Source organism: Ochotona curzoniae, unplaced genomic scaffold (genome assembly GCF_017591425.1).
Source record: "Ochotona curzoniae isolate NIBS_2020 unplaced genomic scaffold, NIBS_Ocur_1.0 contig_3432, whole genome shotgun sequence".
Classification (NCBI taxonomy): domain Eukaryota; kingdom Metazoa; phylum Chordata; class Mammalia; order Lagomorpha; family Ochotonidae; genus Ochotona; species Ochotona curzoniae.
In genome coordinates, this window is record NW_024465859.1 from 21,288,278 (window position 1) to 21,306,168 (window position 17,891).

Genomic DNA, 17,891 nt, shown 5'->3' on the forward strand with positions numbered 1-17,891 from the left:
CTAATATTTCCTAATCAGTTCTACTCATTTTACTTAAAACTCTTGGTTACAATCCAGTGAATTGGTTTGCTAGCCAACTAATGGTTTGCAATCCCTTGTTTGAAAAATCTGGCCTAATGAGCCTTAGACCCCTTAGCTAAGTAATACCTACTATGGCTGAGGATTCAAATAAGTAGCCCACATAAAGTAGCCAGCATGGGGCCTGGTATACAGCAAGATTCTCCACACACTGGCTGTTTCCATTATGACAATGTTCTAACTGTTCTTTCTGCCCACAGTCTTGGTCATCTTCAATCTCTTCTATACACAGACAGGAGGGATTGTGTGAGGCATAAATATCACATTAAAGACTTGGAAATTCTAGTTTAACAGGTACCCCTACTCATAGGAAGAAAGCCCAGTTCCTGCTGACAACAAAGGGCCCACAGGCTCTGGAGCAGTGTTCTGCTGGGCTTCAGCTCCAGCCACCCAGCCCTCTGAGCTCACACAGCAAATCTCTTGGTTCCTGACATTCACATGCATCTCTCCAACATGCACGCATGCTCCACCTTCTGCCGGGGACATTTTTATTCTTCTACCAAACTTTGTCAGGACAACTCTGGTAAAATTCTAGTCTCAGACTGCATGTCACCCCTTTAAGGAAATCTTGAACCACTACGCTATCGCGCCAGGGCCCAAGGAAATCTTATAGAAACTTTCTCTAACACTGTGGAAAACAGGCTGGAGGTGCCTCCCATAGGCTCTGATGACTCTGTCCTTCCCATAATTGGCACCTGTATGTGCCTGAGGCTCTGTGGCAGACAACTGCCTGTCTTGAATACTGGCCTAGCCACAGTGCCCAGGACAGAGTTTGCTGCCCAAGGCATTTATTAAGGATTTATCTGATAGGTGACAGAATTCATCTTATCTCATTTTAGCATTACCCAACCCTCCCTTCCCAGAGGCTTTGCAGAAATTGTACCACCTTGCATGTAACTCCTTTATTTTTTCTCTTTGCCCAAAACTTGGGGTCTCAGAGGGGACTTACATCCTTCCTGCCAAGTTAAAACCCCTGAACTCATATATTTAACCTTGAGAAGGTGGAGGGGCCTTCCAGACGCAGGAGAAGCACACCCAGGACAGTGTGAACAGGCAGACCTAAACCTTTATGTCAAGGTTTTACAGCTGAGGTATGAGGCTCAACAGCATCACTTTCCAGATTGGGATGAAATGGTATCTACTGGTAAGTTTGGCTTATTTCTTTCCCTGTTTTTTTTTGCTTATGGGAAATAAATTTTAAAATAGTAATTGAATATTTCCCCCATTACCAGGCAGTAAGTTACCATAACGTTCATAATGGTGTTATCTATAATTGTTTTATATTTAGGAAATTTTATTTTTCCTTTTTTTTCTCCCTGCCACTCCCTTTGGTCATTGCTAATAGATCACACCCACAAAACAAGCTACTGAATGGCAGAGAGAGCAGCAGTCAGAACAAATGGCTGCGAACGCAGCACGGCAAGGGCACGGCTAGGGCATGGCTAGGGCATGGCTAGGGCATGGCTAGGATACGGCTAGGGCACGGCTAGGGCATGGCTAGGGCACGGCTAGGACATGGCTAGGGCATGGCTAGGGCACGGCTAGGGCACGGCTAGGACATGGCTAGGGCACGGCTAGTACATAGCTAGGGCATGGCTAGGACATGGCTAGGGCATGGCTAGGATACGGCTAGGGTATGGCTAGGACATGGCTAGAACACGGCTAGGGCAAGGCTAGGGCATGGCTAGGGCATGGCTAGGGCACAGCTAGGACACGGCTAGGGCATGGCTAGGGCATGGCTAGGGCACGGCTAGGGCACGGCTAGGGCACGACTAGGACACGGCTAGGACATGGCTAGGGCATGGCTAGGACATGGCTAGGACATGCATTCAGCTGTGCTGACAGCCCCTCTGCATGCTGCTTAAAAAGGGCCAGGAAGGTTTTTGTTCCACATGACCCATCACTGGGCTTGTCACTGGTTTACTCACCTGTGGAAGAAAGTTTGGACGTGGAGTGAGTCTAGGAGGGGGTATAAACTGTGGGACTTTGATGGGTTGAGGAGGTGTTGCCTGAACCTGCTAAAAAAAAACAAAAACAAAAAAACCCAAAAACAACAAAAATGGGACAGATAAGTAAACCAGAGAGAACAATCATGGTTCAGTATCAAACCTAGGCATTCTTATTTCTGGCATCAATAGTCTCTGGATCACATGGTACTTTCTGTAAGCAAATACTATAGAATTAACTGTCTGAGTTAACACTGCTTCAGGCAACTCTCTTCTTGGGTCTGGGTACTCTACCCCACAGAAACACTGTTTGCCTAGCACACCTTGTGTGGAACACAGCAGGCTCAGTAACCTTAAGCAAGGTCTGAGACATTCAAGAACTTTTGCGCTAAAAAACAAAATAAAAACAACACTCCTCTTCCCTCATCCTGGCCCCAAAAAAGCAAAAACCAAAAACCCTTGGCATCTGCTTGTATTTAAAAAGAAAAAAAAAAAAGACTAGGTGCTGGTTCAATGGCTCAACTGCTGATCCTCCACCTCCAAGTGCCAGCATCCCATACGGGAGCCGGTTCATGTCCCAGTTGCTCCATTGCTCCTCCAGCTCCTTGCCGTGGCCTGGAAAAGTAGTGGAGAATGGCTCAAGTCCTTGGGACCCTGCACCCATGTGGGAGACCTAGAGGAAGCTCCAGGCTCCTGGCACAGGATTAGCTGAGCTCAGCTCCTGCTGTTGTGGCTTTTTGGGGAGTCAACCAGTAGGTGAAGGATTTCTCTTTAACTCTGTCTTTCTGATAAAAGAAAGTAAATATTTAAAAAAAAAAAAGTCTTGGTCCGAAGTAGACCTGCTGCCCGGCAGCATGGGCTCACTCCTAATGTAAGAGTGTTATCCAGCAGCGAAGGGCTTTATTTCTGCAGAAAATTTTCAAACTCTCAGCATCTGGCCAAGTGATCTGGATGCTGTGCTAAGAACTCCTGCGTAAGGGATAGAGCTTCACATTATTGTTCTCTAGTTTCACTCATCACTGGTTACCGTTTCAAAGCCACCAAGGGCCCTTAGCCGCCATGTTAAGAAATGAACTGCGTATCAGAATTTGGATATAGTTCCTCAAAGCTTCTGAAATCATCACTTTTCTAAATGGCTCAATCCTACAAATCTCATAAACAAGTCTTGCTCAAATACTTCCTTCCTGAACAGATCCTTTTCTGATCAAGCCCGGACACTGGTGCTTTTAGTTTTCGAGTTTGCCGGCTAGTTTGAAGGGCCTGGGTTACCTCCTGCACTTCCCAGGGGCCATCCACTGAATGGGGTGGGGACCTGCGGGGAGATGTCCAGCAGAGCTGTGCACTCAGGTTTCCCAGGAAGGGCTGCGGTCAGGCTGCAGGGAGACAGCGTGTATGGCTCTTCGAAGGGCGTTTCCATCAGGTTGTGTTTCAACCTCAGCTAATGCCCTGAATCGGGTCCTTGGTGTTAACACACCTCTCAAGTTATCTGAGCAGCAAGCAGGGATGCGACCCTGGAGCTACAAATGCATATCCTGAGCCCTCGCCCGTGGCCACCCGTTCTTAACAGTTGCTGGCTTACCAGAGTGACCGTGTTTTTTGCCACAATTTGGACAGCCTCCGTGCCGGGCCCAGTGACCTTACTGGACGTCTGCAGGTTGACTGGCGTGTTCTGGACATCGGTGCCAAGTACAGCCTTCTGACTATTGATGGCGGTCACCATAGCAATGGTAGGTCTCTGGCCCACGACAGAGGCTGGCATGGTAGCAGTGGCTGCTTTCAAGACGAGAGGTAGTGTCTTTGTGGTAATCATAGAAGCTGTGGTTACAGTCTTCTGGGAAACACGGAGAACAGGTATTACAATAACGAAATGTGATCCCCTCAACAGTATGCTACTAAATCCTGGAAGAAAACAAAGCAATAACTCAGAGTTTCTCAGTGTAACAATGTTTCTTATTCAGGAGAAAACCATATCTGCTTTGCTACATTTCTTTTTTTTTAAAAAATATTTATTTATTTTTGTTGCAAAGTCAGATACACAGAGATGAAAGACAAAGATCTTCCGTCCAATGATTCACCTCCCAAGTGACCGCAATGGCCAGTGCTGTGCTGATCCAAAGCCAGGAGCCTCCTCCAGGTTTCCCACATGGGTGCAGGAATCCAAGGCTTTGGGCCGTCCTCAACTGCTTTCCCAGGCCACAAGCAGGGAGCTGGATGGAAAGTAAGGCTGCCGGGATTAGAACCGGTACCCATATGGGATCACAGCGCTATCAAGGTGAGGATTTCAGCCACTAGACCACTGCGCCAGGCCCTAATTTGCTACATTTCTTAAACTAGCTTCATGGGTAACTGGCCAAGTTCATTGTAGTAGCTATAGACTAACACAAGCACAGATGTTCAACAACCAATGAGGTGAGGGGGAGTTAAAGAACAGAAGTATATGTACATCTTTCCACTTTTCTCATTCTTCACTGGTTCTCAATTTATGTGCAAGGAACAAAGCATCTCTACCTGTAATCACTACAACCTCCCCAACGGGAAGAAAGCACGCAAATTTTGTCATGTGCCATAGGCTGGGTAAAAAACAGGGTCTTCTGGTTTTTCCTTTCCTTCCTTCCTCCCTCCCTCCCTTCTTTCCTTCCTTCCTTCCTTCCTTCTTCTCTCCCCGCCCCCTCTCTCTCTTTTTCTTTTTTTGGCGTTTTCTGGAGAGAAGGATGGAAAACTCCCATGAGGATTAGCACAACCATGGCTTCTGAGGCCATAAATCCCCAATGCCAGATAACAAAACCTATTAGTGCGCTACTATAGCACACACAGTTATTGATATCAGAGGGGTGTGAGTCACTGCCTATCACCTCTTCTCAGGGGAACTGCTGCACAAGTGATCAAAGACACAGTGAGACCTGGTAACGCAGAAACAACTCATGAGTTTCCAAAGCCTCAGACAGCTGAGGGCAAATTGAGTGAGGTGAGACTTGTACTGAAATAATTAAAGGAGTCATCGACCAAACAAGAAAAACTAACAACCTCCACATGGCACACGTCTGTCCAGTGCTATCACACTTGGGGTGTGGGCATCTCAGGAGTTTGACAATGTGTCTGGTCCAACTTGCTGGTTCTGGTTCTGATGCCACTCCAGCACATGCCTTTGGAGCTCCTAGCCACATTTGCCTACTCACACTTCCATTAACTAAAACAAAATGAAACGAAGACATGTTTCTCAGTTGAACTTGTCACATTTGAAGGGTTCAAATGCCCCATACGGCTACTAGTTACCTAGTAACTAGCTAGCTCAGTGGAGAGCACTCAGGTCTTGTACCAGGCTGTTTGGTTGTGGGCAATACTTCCAATGTCTGCCTTCCCCAAACATATTATCTAATCTTTCTATATCCTTTAGCCTTCTTTTAAACAAACAAAAAAAATTTTAATGAGCTAGTCTCATTTATTCCATCATAGCCTAATCAGCAACCCTTATTAATATGCACAAATAACATAGCCCAAATCTTGGCTTCCTCTTTTCTGAGGCAGTAACACAGAGGTGGCTTATTCTCTGTGCCACTATTTCTTGTAATGCTAAACTGGGAGAGGGGTCACAGTGGTATTTACTTTGGGGGGTGGTAGCAGATTGTCTATTTTGTATCGGTGATGACAATAAAAGTTAAATGCTGGGCTGGCTTTGTGGTGTAGCAAGTTAAGCCAATGCCTGCCATGTCAACATCCCACATGGGCCCTGGTTCATGTCCCCAGCTGCCCCACTTCTGATCCGGCTCCCTGCTAAAGCACTGGGAAAACAGCAGAGAACAGTCCAAGTGCATGGAGCCCTGCAGCGTGCGGACAGCCGGGAAGAAGCTCTCAGCCGCTGCCTTCAGCCTGGCCTAGCTCTGGCCATTCTGGTCATTTGTAGAATGAACCATCAGAAGCAGATGGAAGAAGACCTCTCTCTGTCCTCCCCTCTCTCTAACTCTGCCTCTCAAATTAATCTTTTGTAAAAAGTGAGCTATTTACCATTAGAAAAGTATACAACCCAGGCTAACTATATGCTAGCAACTATTTGTAACAAGTATTTTTTTTTTTAACACAGTGTGGTATCAGCCCTTTCTTTCAATTTAAAACATTCATATACAGAACACTTTTGACGTGGGACCAAGTCAGATTGGATGGCATTCAACGCTGGCACAAGCCTGGGCTGTGGAGATAGAAGCTGTGGTCAGCAGAACTCACTGACATGGACCTCACAGCTGTGCATTTTGCTGTGGTTTTAGAGAGGTCAATACATGCATGATTGAAACTTTTGGTTCAAGGAAATGTTTACCAATATTTTGAGTAGCTCTAAACTTACTAGCTATGAAAATATGGAATCAAAACTTAAACTCAACTGAATTATATACTTACCATTAACTGACACTTAAAAAGCACTCCACCTGGTAGGTCTGTATCTTAGCATTTTAATTTTACTTCACAGATGCTTAGCTGTGGCTGATTTTACTCTCTGCATCATCACATCTATGTAACCCTGGACACACAGACCCAAGGCGAGTGCCACATGTTTTGATGAAAACGTTTTGAACAACATATTTACTAATACGTCACTGGTCCCAGGACAAAAGCACCGGATGGCTCTCTGCTCTGGGCCTCCTGCTGCTTCTGTTTCAAGTAAGAGGGAACACACTAGCTCAACTCTTGGAGTGTTAGGGTTTAGATAACAAAGAAAACCTACAACTTTGAAATCCAAGTCTAATGACTGCATCTGGACAATCTGAGCAAGGCAGGAGAGAGGTACCCAACAGCAAAGACAATTATTTTGATGGAAGCAATGGTTAACTCTCTGCTAGTGATGCTGTCCAAACGTGATCGGCACAGTGGCATGGAGGTTCCTTCACGAGCCACAAGCTAACACAGACATGGACAGTAGTATCCATAACAAAATCCTGAATTGTTTTGACTATACCAATTAAATGTGAGATACTGGCTTAAAACTATATGGACTCCAACGCATAAATCGGAACTTGGAAGGATTGTTCCCATGGGGTCCAATTAAGCTCTACATTTTATTTAAGAATATTTTGTTCAGAAACTGTTAGATACTCAACCACAAATACAACCCTCACCCTGTCCAGCAGAGTTTGGCTGCTGCTTGGTTTTATCAACTATACTCTTTTTATACTTACATTGTATCACTAAAAACAAGACTGCTATTAATCCAGGTTAAAAGAGTGTGTCTGTATTCAGTTGTTCTATTCTTTTTTTTTTTTTAAGCTTATTTATTTTTACTGGAAAGTCAGATCTACAGAAAGGAGGAGAAGGACCCAGCACAGTGGCCTAGTGGCTAAAGTCCTCGCCTTGAAAGTGCTGGGATCCCAAATGGGCGCTGGTTCTAATCCCGACAGCCCTGCTTCGCATCTCTGTATATCTGACTTTGCAATAAAAATAAATAAATATTTTTTTTTTAAAAAAGAAAGGAGGAGAGACAAAGAGGAAGATCTTCCATCTGATGATTCGCTCCCCAAGTGGCTGCAGCAGCCAGAGCTGAGCTGAGCTGAAGCCAGGAGCCCAGAGCCAATCACCTGACAGAATAACTCTCTTCCCAGCATCCCTCACCGCTCATCTGCTGCTTGACAATTACTTCTTCTGAAGTAACATGTTTACTGCATCCCGTGCACAAACACCCATTTGTCCTTTAAAGGCCTCCCTCTGGTGCTCTGGTACATGTGGGCACTCCTACCACTGGCCAGCCCCTTCTTGTCTGTCTGTCTTCTCTGCCTGTCCTCTATTTCATGGAATCCAGGACCCCAGCACATCAGCCTACTTGCTACTCCTGGGCATGCATGTACGTTTTTAAAGAATTTATTTACTTGAAAGGCAGGGTGGTAGAAAGAAAAAAAGAGAGAAAGAGGGAGAGAGCAGAGATAGAGAGGCAAGATATCTGTTCAGTCGCCATATGCTGCAGCAAGTGGAGCTGACCAAGCTGACCCAGGAGCCAAGACCTCCTCCAGGTCTCCCATGTGGATGACAGGGATCATCACTCACGCATCATCTGCTGCCTTCCCGGGAGCATGAGCAGAGAGCTGGACAGGAAGTGGCACAGCTGGGACTCCAGCAGGCACTCTGCTGTGGCAGCAGGCATCTCAAGTGGTGCCTTGATCAACATCAGTCGCACACGTCCTTTGTTGGCACCACACTTGTGCTTACACCATTCTTTCTACCTGAGACGCTTTCCACCTCTGCTCCACCTCTGAAATCCCATTCCCTGGCAAGGCCCTGACCTAATGCCACCTCCTTGGGCAATCCTCCTCATTCGTCTGGTCAAACACGCTGTCCTCTGGTATTTTCAGACCTGCTGACCGGCACTTTCATTCTAGTTAGCAGTTTGTCTCCTCCTCTCTCTTCCTATATGCTTTAAATTCTTAAAAATAGTCTTCATTTTATTATAAGTGAATCTATCCTTTATAATACCTTACACAATACTGTACACAGTAGGGCCTCAGTAAATGTTTACAGAATTCATGAAAATTAAATGATCATGACATGCCAGAATCTTGCCAGGGACCATTTCTCCTTGTATAGCAGAATCTAGCATCAAGATAACATTCAATACATATTGATTAATAGTCTACTGTGAAGACAAAAACCAAAACACCTAGAGGATCGATCTTACATCTTTTAGCATTAAATGTTTCATTAGACAAACCAGTGTTTGGCTACATCAATGAAGTATATCCAGGCGGGCCACCAGGTGGGGAGGCACTGTGTCATAACACTGTCTGGGGACAGCATCAGGCTCTGGGCTAGAACTCAAGAGTCCCGTGGAAAGAAACAGCTGTTACAAGCATTTATAGCTACTGCCTTGGATGATACTTACACAGAGAATTTTTCCAGTTAAGGGAGAAGACTCCCATGTACCAGGAAACAATTTGTTCTACCGTATGCCATGTGAACACATCTTTTTAGGTTTATATATTTTTATTTGAAAGGCAGAAAGCTTCTTTCAGGTCTCCCAGAAGGGAGCGTCTTCTGAGTCTCTCACAAGAGAGCAGAGGCCCAAGGACTTAAGGTTTCCCCTGCTGCTTTCCCAGGCACATTAGCAGTGGAGCGTATGGGTCTCGAACTGGCACTGATATGGGATGCTGGCATCACAGAGTCTAAACCCACTATGCTATGGCACTGCACCTCCACTATGTGAATGCTTTCTAATTAAGCAATACTTTGCAAAGAGAACAACTTAACCTGACTCTATAGGCTTTGTGGTACAGTGGGTAAAGCCACTGCTTATGAGCCTGCATCCCTAAGGATCCAAGTTAATGTCCCAGCTGCCCCATTTCCAATCTAGCTCCCTACTAGTGGCCTGGGAAAAGCAGCAAAATATGGTCCAACTGTTTGAGTCCCTGCTACACATGGGGGAGACACCAATGAAGCTCCTGGCTCCTGGATCTGCCCTTGGGAAGTGAATCAGCATATGGAAAATCCCTCTCTGCCTCTCCCTAATTCTGACTTTCAAATAAATAAACTTTAAAGAAAGTAATCCTGAAATCTTTCAGAAGCAATACAAGTCTTGGTCAGGGGACTTTCAAAGTCAGTATTAAGTGTGTACTTTCTAAATAGCCTCAGGCTAAAGCTCAGGATAAATGCCATATACCCGGCTCTATAGTATGTGTTTTACAATGTTTTTGTTTCTGTGGTTGCACATGGTGTGGGCATTGTGGTATTATGTGTCAACATAAGAGACAAACTGAGCGGACATACTTCAGAACAGCTGAGTTCAAGTCTTGGCTCCACCACACAATGTTTATACCATCTTAGGTAAAATATTTGACCTCTTTGTGCCCTATGTATCCTCTTCTAGAAAATAAAAATAGCAATATCACCTTTCTCATGGGATTGGGGATAGTAGGAGGCTCTTATGGATGAACGTGGGAGACTGCCAATCTAGAGTCACTTCTACTGAAGGTTAACTATCTTTGGTATATCATAAATAATTCACTCACTTCCCGAGTGTTGTACATGAGCCACCCCATGTCTATTAATAGTGAACTACAACTCTCCACTCTCACTGTAAAGACACGGAGAAGATCAAGTGTGAAGACATGGTGCTGCTGAGGGCCAAGTGCCCGTGCCCAGGAATCAGAAGAACCTATAGACTTTGAGATGCCTGACAAGTGAGTAAGTACGAACAGGCATTTTTTTCATTTCAATGGTCTTGGAGGAATCTGTGTGAACTGTGAATTCTAGAAAAACAATTCTAGAAGACATCAAGTCCCACAAACTTTCAGAATGAGTTTTTGCAAATAAACACATCTAATCATTCAAGAATTAATGTTCAGAAAGCACGTTTCCACTGTCACTAACCTTCCCCGGCCAATACGTTGTCATGGGATCGGTCCACCAGCATGCTTGGCTTGCCTCTGACAACAGAGCCCACTGCCACACTAGTTTTCACGAGTCAAGCCACCCTCATGGCCCTGTGTCCGTAGGAACCATACAGAGAAGGCCTGTGACCACATCTCCACACTGTACCTGAGAAGCAGTCAAGGCGGGGGAGGGTGCGGCCGACTGCTGGGCGTGGTGGTGGTGGTACTGCTGCTGCTGGAGCTGCTGGAGTGGTTGTTGCTGTGCTGTTTGTAGTTTGTTTTCAGGTTGTGGCAATGGCTGGATTTGGAACTTGTCTGGTTGTTCTTGTTTCACTATCAAGTTCTTCCGTAGCTGTTCAACTACTCTTTTCTATCAAATGAGAACAAAGAGAAATCAAATCTATTAGTATAAAAGTTATACTTCTCTGACACTTCGTCTATCATTAGCTTCATTTCAGACTTGCCGCATCTAAAATGTACACATATTCTACATGAGGAGTTCAAAGTACTTACCAGCTATTTACAGTGAATATGAAACTGGTGCTGTATGAAATATTTTATATGTAATGGAACCAAGGCCCACAGATGAAAGCAAAGGGAATGGAGCGCACTCAGCAGAGCCCTGGTGTCTGGACCCGTTCGCTCTGTGTGTCAGCTTGACTGGTACAGACAGAAGCAGACAGCCCAGCCTGCAGCCTGACCACTCCAACTCCACTTTCAGCGTTGCTACTTCTCAGCTAGCCATGTGAGGTTGCGCAGGTTCTTAACCTGCCTGGGCCTCAATGTTCCATCGCATAAAATGAGGTGATTAGCAGGATTCCTAGGATTCCTAGGAGCACAAAATGACCTAATAATTGCAAAGGACTTAGAACTGGATTAGCACATTGTTGGCTATTACTGTGATTATTTTGCATCTGACAAACACACCAGCCATACAGATTTTTATTAATCGAACATCATGCATCTATCCCAATTTAACCATTAAACAAATTTTAAACAATGAAACTTTGACCTCAAGCAAGGAATTAATAAATAAGACTTTTTCAAATGACTGACTTGTGTAACTCATGTGTAGGACAGGATCTGTACAAACACAAACATTTATTTTGGTAGAACGGGGATTAGTCACATGGACAGAAATTCAAAGCTAAGTTTCCTTGAACTTTTTAGGCTTTAGTCAAAGCCATGGAAAAATGTGTTAGGGAATCTTTCCTTTCTACAATAACCCATCCTCACAGAACAGAATGTGAGCGCCTTGAAGGGAGCGTCTCAGCTGTTCACTGCGTCTATTCCCACTGCAGCACGGGAAGGGAAGGGAAGGGACCCAAGACCAGCCACAGGCCTGGAGAGCACCTGTGTCCCACAGCAGCAGGAGGGCCGGGGGTGGGGGGCAGGGTGAGCAGAGGGGCAGGAGGGGCAGGTGGGGCAGGGGGACAAGGGGGGAAGGAGGGAAGGGGTACGGGGGGGGGCAGAGGGCAAGGGCAAGGGGCAGTGGACGGGGGGGGGACAGAGGGCAGGAGGGGGGGGCAGAAGGGGCAAGAGGGGCAGGTAGGGCAGGGGGACAAGGAGGGTAGGAGGGGAGAGGAGGGGGCAGGAGAGGTGGGGAGCAGGGGGAGGGGGCAGGAGAGCAGGGTGATGTGGGGGGGCAGGAGGGGCAGGAGGGTCGGGAGGGTCAGGAGGGTCGGGGAGGAGCAGCCAGGAGTGCCAGGAGAGTGAGAACCCTCTTCCATCTGCGTCCTGCTGACTTCATTAGCTGAGGTGTGCATCCCCGACAAAAACAGCCCACAGAGGAAGTGAACACAGATTTAAATCAGGGGTTCACTGGAACCACAGGGCCCTGTGAATCTTCTAATCCCTACTGATGGCTCCAACTAACTTCGCCATCTGTGTCTCCAAAGAATCCACACCCGCAGGCTATGCACTTAACATTATTTATAAAATATGCTCTGAAAGCCTTTGTGACAATATAAAATTCATTCTTGAGAGAATTTTTATTATTGACTCTTTTTAGACAAAGAAAATAGCCTGTAAAGGCCAATTTGCGGGGAAAACCAATTCTGCTATCTGATACGCTCTGCAATTACTTTTTCTTCGAGCAAACACTTAAAACAAAAATGGATGCAGGGTCCAAAATCTTTGCAGAGACCACTGACTGAATAATCAAAATGTAAATTAATAGAATACCCAAAGACTTAGGAAAATTCACTTTCAAGCCTTCAATTTCTCAAGTGTTCAAGGCAGAGCAAGTGAGCCGCTGTGCTTTCCAAGAGGAACGGCAGTGCTGCTCTGGACAATCCTGGGGGCCGCACGGGCACCTTATTGCTTGGTGACTGCCAGAACACAAAGACATTTAAAAATTAAATCATTATTTGGAGTTGCTCTCAGTCTTCCTCCCTACTGGACATCTGTCTATGAATGAACAAGCTGCAGGGCGGCAGGGGCAGACAGAGAGAGGCATTCTGAGAGCCCTTAAGAAAATTCAGCTCAACAGGCAGGAGGGAATCCCGGGGCTGGGGAATGACACAGCACAAACATGATGCCTGCCTCCCCAAACTCAACTTTGAACAAAAACAGCCCAAGAGGCTACTTAATTACTACACAGGCACAAAAGCAAAGAGTATCTTTCTCCTTTCCAGCCATCCTGAGGAAATACAGTGGGCTCTCCTCCTACTGCCCAGCTGAAGCAAAGGAGGAGCGGTGACAAAGCAGGGACCCTGTTCCTGGTGCAATGGGTGACTGCAGGCGACAGTCGGGGACAGACTCAGCAAGGGATGTGGACTGGAGCTCTCTCAGCCATATGGCCAGGGCAAGGTGACGACCAATCAGAGCCCGAAGAGTGGGTGTCGAGTGAGTCACAAGGCATTCACAACTGTTCCTTCCCCAGGGCCTGAGACAAAGCCGCAGAAGCCTGGAGCAACCGAGAGGGGAAACAGGATCAAAACACTGGCAGACTCACATTAGCCCTTGAGAGGAGGAGGAAAAAGAGAAAGAGAGAGAGAGAGGGGTGGAGGAGACACAAAGAGCTGTGCAGATTGGATGAGGTTCAGATCATAAGACTTGGCGCAAAGTTTTTGTTACAGGGCAGATCTGATATTTCAAAGAGCTGCTCAGAAACACACGGCCTCTTGCTCCTTGCTTGCTCATCAGAAGATGAGAACACCAAGCGTGCAGTGAGGGCTTGTCTGGGCTTTTTTTTTTTTGTTTAAATCACAAGGTCTGGGGAAGCACACTGTTTTCTGACTTAAACACAGATGAGCTCCTGGGAGCCGACTTTGCAAGGCCCCACGACCCAGCCTTGCTGCCGCTGCTGGTCAACCCAGTGCTCACTTCGCTTCCCTGGGGTCCTGACCGAGGTCAGCACCTGTTCCAAGCAACAGCCAGGGTGTGGCTGTCATGTTCGTGTGGTATACCTTCTACTGGGGGAGCAGCACAGTTCTCTGTGGCCTCTGCACAGACGCTGTCTTCTCATTGCCAAGGGCATGAGCCTATAGTTCTACTATAATGTTATGAACAAAGAAAGCATGACTTCTGTGGGTCATTAATGAAATTACACCAGCATAAACAATTTCATATTTTCAAGGTTTCTGTATGTAAGAGAAAACTAAACGCAGCTCATTATCTCGGGACATTATCCCAAAGCTTTGAGAAAAGGTTTAATTTCACAGACTGGTCATTCATCATTCACTAATAAATTAACTACCGTCAAAAGAGAGGGCAAAAACGAAGGAAACAAGAACACATTCTAGAAAGGACAGTAGGAAGGTGGGGGGAGGGAAAGTGATTCACTTGTTATCTTCTCTCCTTCATGTATTTCCTATAAACAACAGGCCAATGCAGCCAGCCTCCTGTGGGCTAGCACCGCCCCCTTTAGTCCATCTGTCAGGCGCTGCTCCGCCCACATGGCTCCTGATGCCTGGCCTGAGTCCCCTGACATTTGCGCCCCCGGGCTTCATCAGGGCTTGTTCAGGCAGAAGAGTTCATGGAGCCTCTGACATCTCAAGTCACAGCTTCTCAGACAGGTAGTCACCGTGATCAATATTGTGACATTCAGCGATATATCAACGTGCTCACGTGACAAGACGGAGCCTAGAGAAAAGCACAGAATGTTTTAAGTCCGACAGGACAGAAAATCAGGTTCGCTTTCCACTACATCAAGCCATTCCAAAATCTAGTGTTCATCACCACAAGGAGACAGACAGTAAGGACAGGCACCATGCCATCAAGCCCAGCTGATCTCTCCAAGCAAAGGATCATGTTCTCTCTGTAAGGCTCCCTCAAAAGAAACTCTGGACACAAGGCCCCGCCTCCCACAGCCAGCTGTCAGTGCTCCGAGGCTGCCTGGTCACATGGTCAGTCACTTTACTCAGCTGTACTCGGTACAGCACCATCTGTTTCATGTCCATTATGAGGGCCACACTTACTCGAGCCAGCTTTATTTTTTTTTAAAGATTTATTATTATTATTATTATTGTTTTTATTGGAAAGGCGGATATACAGAGAGGAAGATCTTCCGTCCGATGATTCACTCCCCAAGTGAGCACAACGGCCGATGCTATGCCGATCCGAAGCCAGGAGCCTCTTCTGGGTCTCCCACGCAGGTGCAGGGTCCCAAAGCTTTGGGCCGTCCTCGACTGCCTTCCCGGGCCACAGGCAGGGAGCTGGAAGGGAAGCGGGGCTGCCGGGATAGAACTGGCGTCCATATGGGATCCTGGGCGTGCAAGGCGAGGACCTTAACCACTGCGCCACTGCGCCGGGCCCAAGCCAGCTTTATTTTTTAAAGAATAATTTGGAAAGCATAATTACTGACGGAGAAGGAGCGACAGAGAGAAAGAGAGCCTCCATTTGCTGGTTCATTCCCCAGATGGCCACAACGACTAGAGCTGGGCCAGTCCAAAGCCAGGAGCCAGGAGTTTCTTCCTGGTCTCTCACGTGGGTGCAGGGGCTCTAACACTCGAGCCATCTTCTGCTACTTTTATCAGCCTCATTAGCAGGGAGCTGGATTGCAAGTGAAGAGCTGGGATTGGGAAGGCTTCCCACATGGGATACCAGTACCACATGCAGCCCCTCAGGATAGCGTGTTACACAGCACGGTGAAGTTCATCGTTGTTTCCTCCACAGGTTAACAGTCTGAAAACACAACTCACCCTCACCCCACAGAGTGACTGAGACTGGCAACTCTTCAGAAATCCACAAAGCCAAGAATGATTCTTACTCATCTTCATAATAAAATGCAGTGAAAAGTCTTTCCAATGATTCCAGATGCACCCAATTCTTAAAATGAAACCACTCCTACTATGTTTTATATGTGGAGGGAGGGAAGCTACCCGGGAGAAACTGCTCTCTGTTGATAAAATCAGGATTTACTCCAAAGGGAGAAAAACCTTTCTAGTATTCAACTGAAACTCAATCACCTCATTTGTAAGAAACCCCAATATTCCCCACCCCTGAGGATGCAGGAAAGATATGGCATTCCTTGGAACGCACCACGCTGCCATCACACAGAGTGGAAGGTGCAGATCACAGACAGAAAATGGACAACTAAGTGAAAACACCATTTCACGGACAAAGACGCAGGAAGAGAGGCTGCACTCTCCCTCCCGAAGGCAGTAAGTAAGACTCAGAATTAGTGAAGCTCTTCCAGAGAATGTTCCAGAGGAGACAGAGCAGAATTCTAATCAAGCAGGAGGAGGAGGAGGAGTGGTGGAAGCAGCTATAAAAATAAACTTTGCTAAATATAATGACACTTTATTCTATTTGTAAAATACTAGAAGGTTTCCCTTTTGAGATTCAGTTTTGGAGTCAGAATTAGATAAATAGCTTGTATCCTTTTTTTTTTTTTTTTGACCTTTTTAAAGGGGAATTATCCTTTAAAATACTGCTTGTTTGACAGAAACAGTATTTACAAACACATCTACCAGGATGAACCGGACACGCTGTCTTCCAAAGGGGGCTGGAATTCCAATTTTGAGACCTGAGAACACAGATTATTATTTCAGTTCTGCAAGGTTTTATGGAATTTGTCCAGGGTAACATAAATGAATTAAGGAGCAGCAGTAGTTCATACTATTAAAGCCTTTTTTTCCCAGTAAATTTCAAAATTTCTCTGCATGAATGTTGAACAGATAGTAGCGAACACATATGTCATTGAATTGATTAAACTGTGACTTACCTTTTTAATTAAAAAAGAACCTCAGGGTTTATTCTTACACACACACACACACACACACACACACACACACACACGCACACAGAATCAGTGGATCTCTATCCCACCACCACAGGTTATGAGACACTTTCTTTGCTAGCCTGCCTAAAGTGAAGTTTACATTTGTCTTATTTAATTCGCTTATGCTCAGTGCCACTTCCCCTCCCCCACTTTGATCTATAGGACAATAAAAGACTACTAATACTGTTATGCTCAAAGTCTTATTAAAACTAGGGGGTCTTCTGAGAACCTGGGGATGCCTTTAATTTGCGTTAACCAAGAAAGAGGATAGCTATTGGGATGTGACCTATAGGCAGGTATAGATCCCAGTATGTAATATGCAAAGTCACTGGGACAACACAGCACACACAGACAGAATGCTAGCTGCTGTAATTAACTTCTCTGCAATAAAAGATTACAACAGTCAAAGTCAGGAATCAGTTGGCTTACATTTAAGTTCTCTACCTTTAAGCAATAAACTATGTTGTCACCTCTGCTTCAGAAAATGTTAAAGATCAAAGGAATCCATAGTGGGAAGTGCTAAGGAAACTATTCTTTTTTTTTTTTTTTAAGATTCCTTTATTTTTATTGCAAAGTCAGATATACAGAGAGGACAAGAGACAGACAGGAATATCTTCCGTCAGATGATTCACTCCCCAAGCAGCCGCAATGGCTAGAGCTGAGCCAATCTGAAGCCAAAAGCCAGAAGTGTCTTCCAGGTCTCCCACATGGGTGCAGGGTCCCAAAGCTTTGGGCCGTCCTCGACTGCTTTCCCGGGCCACAGGCAGGGAGCTGGATGGGAAACAGGGCCACCAGGATTAGAACCGGCACCCATATGGAATCTGGGCGAGTTCAAGGCAAGGATTTTAGCCACTATGCTACTGCACGAGGCCCGGAAACTATTCTTTTTCAAGATTTACTTTTCATTGAAAGGCAGATTTACAAAAGACAGAGGAGGAGAAAAAAGAGAGATCTTCCATATGCTGGTTCACTTCCGCATGATGCAACAGCAACAGCTGGATTGTTCTGAAGCCAGGAGCCAGTAGCATCTTCTAGGTCTCGCACATGGGTTCAGGGGGCTCAAGGACTAGGCCCATCCTCCACTGCTTTCCTAGGTAAATTAGCAGGGAACTGGGTCATAGGTGGAGTAGCCAGAAAAAGTGGTGCCCATATGGGATGCCAGCAACACAGACAGAGGCTTAACCGACTATGTCACAGCATTAGTCCCCAGAAAACTATTAAGGATGATGTGGAAACAAGGGAAAAGTATGGATTTAATTTTTTTTTCTCTGCCATCGTCCATGCCTGCAGTGATGGACT

The 17,891-nt window shown here is 45.9% G+C and overlaps 1 protein-coding gene across 11 annotated transcripts in view; it reads right to left on the reverse strand.

Moving 5' to 3' along the window:
* Positions 1-17,891, reverse strand: part of PHF21A (PHD finger protein 21A) — a 200,972-nt gene that overhangs the window by 34,728 nt on the left and 148,353 nt on the right. For 7 of the 11 annotated variants that reach the window (XM_040980168.1, XM_040980161.1, XM_040980159.1 and 4 more), the window contains 3 exons: positions 10,533-10,736; positions 3,604-3,855; positions 2,007-2,096 (listed from right to left, as the gene is read on the reverse strand). In XM_040980168.1, coding sequence (XP_040836102.1) covers positions 2,007-2,096; positions 3,604-3,855; positions 10,533-10,736 — 546 coding nt within the window. The remainder of the gene's footprint in view (positions 1-2,006; positions 2,097-3,603; positions 3,856-10,532; positions 10,737-17,891) is intronic. The other 4 variants (XM_040980165.1, XM_040980169.1, XM_040980162.1 and 1 more) reach the window with 2 other exon arrangements.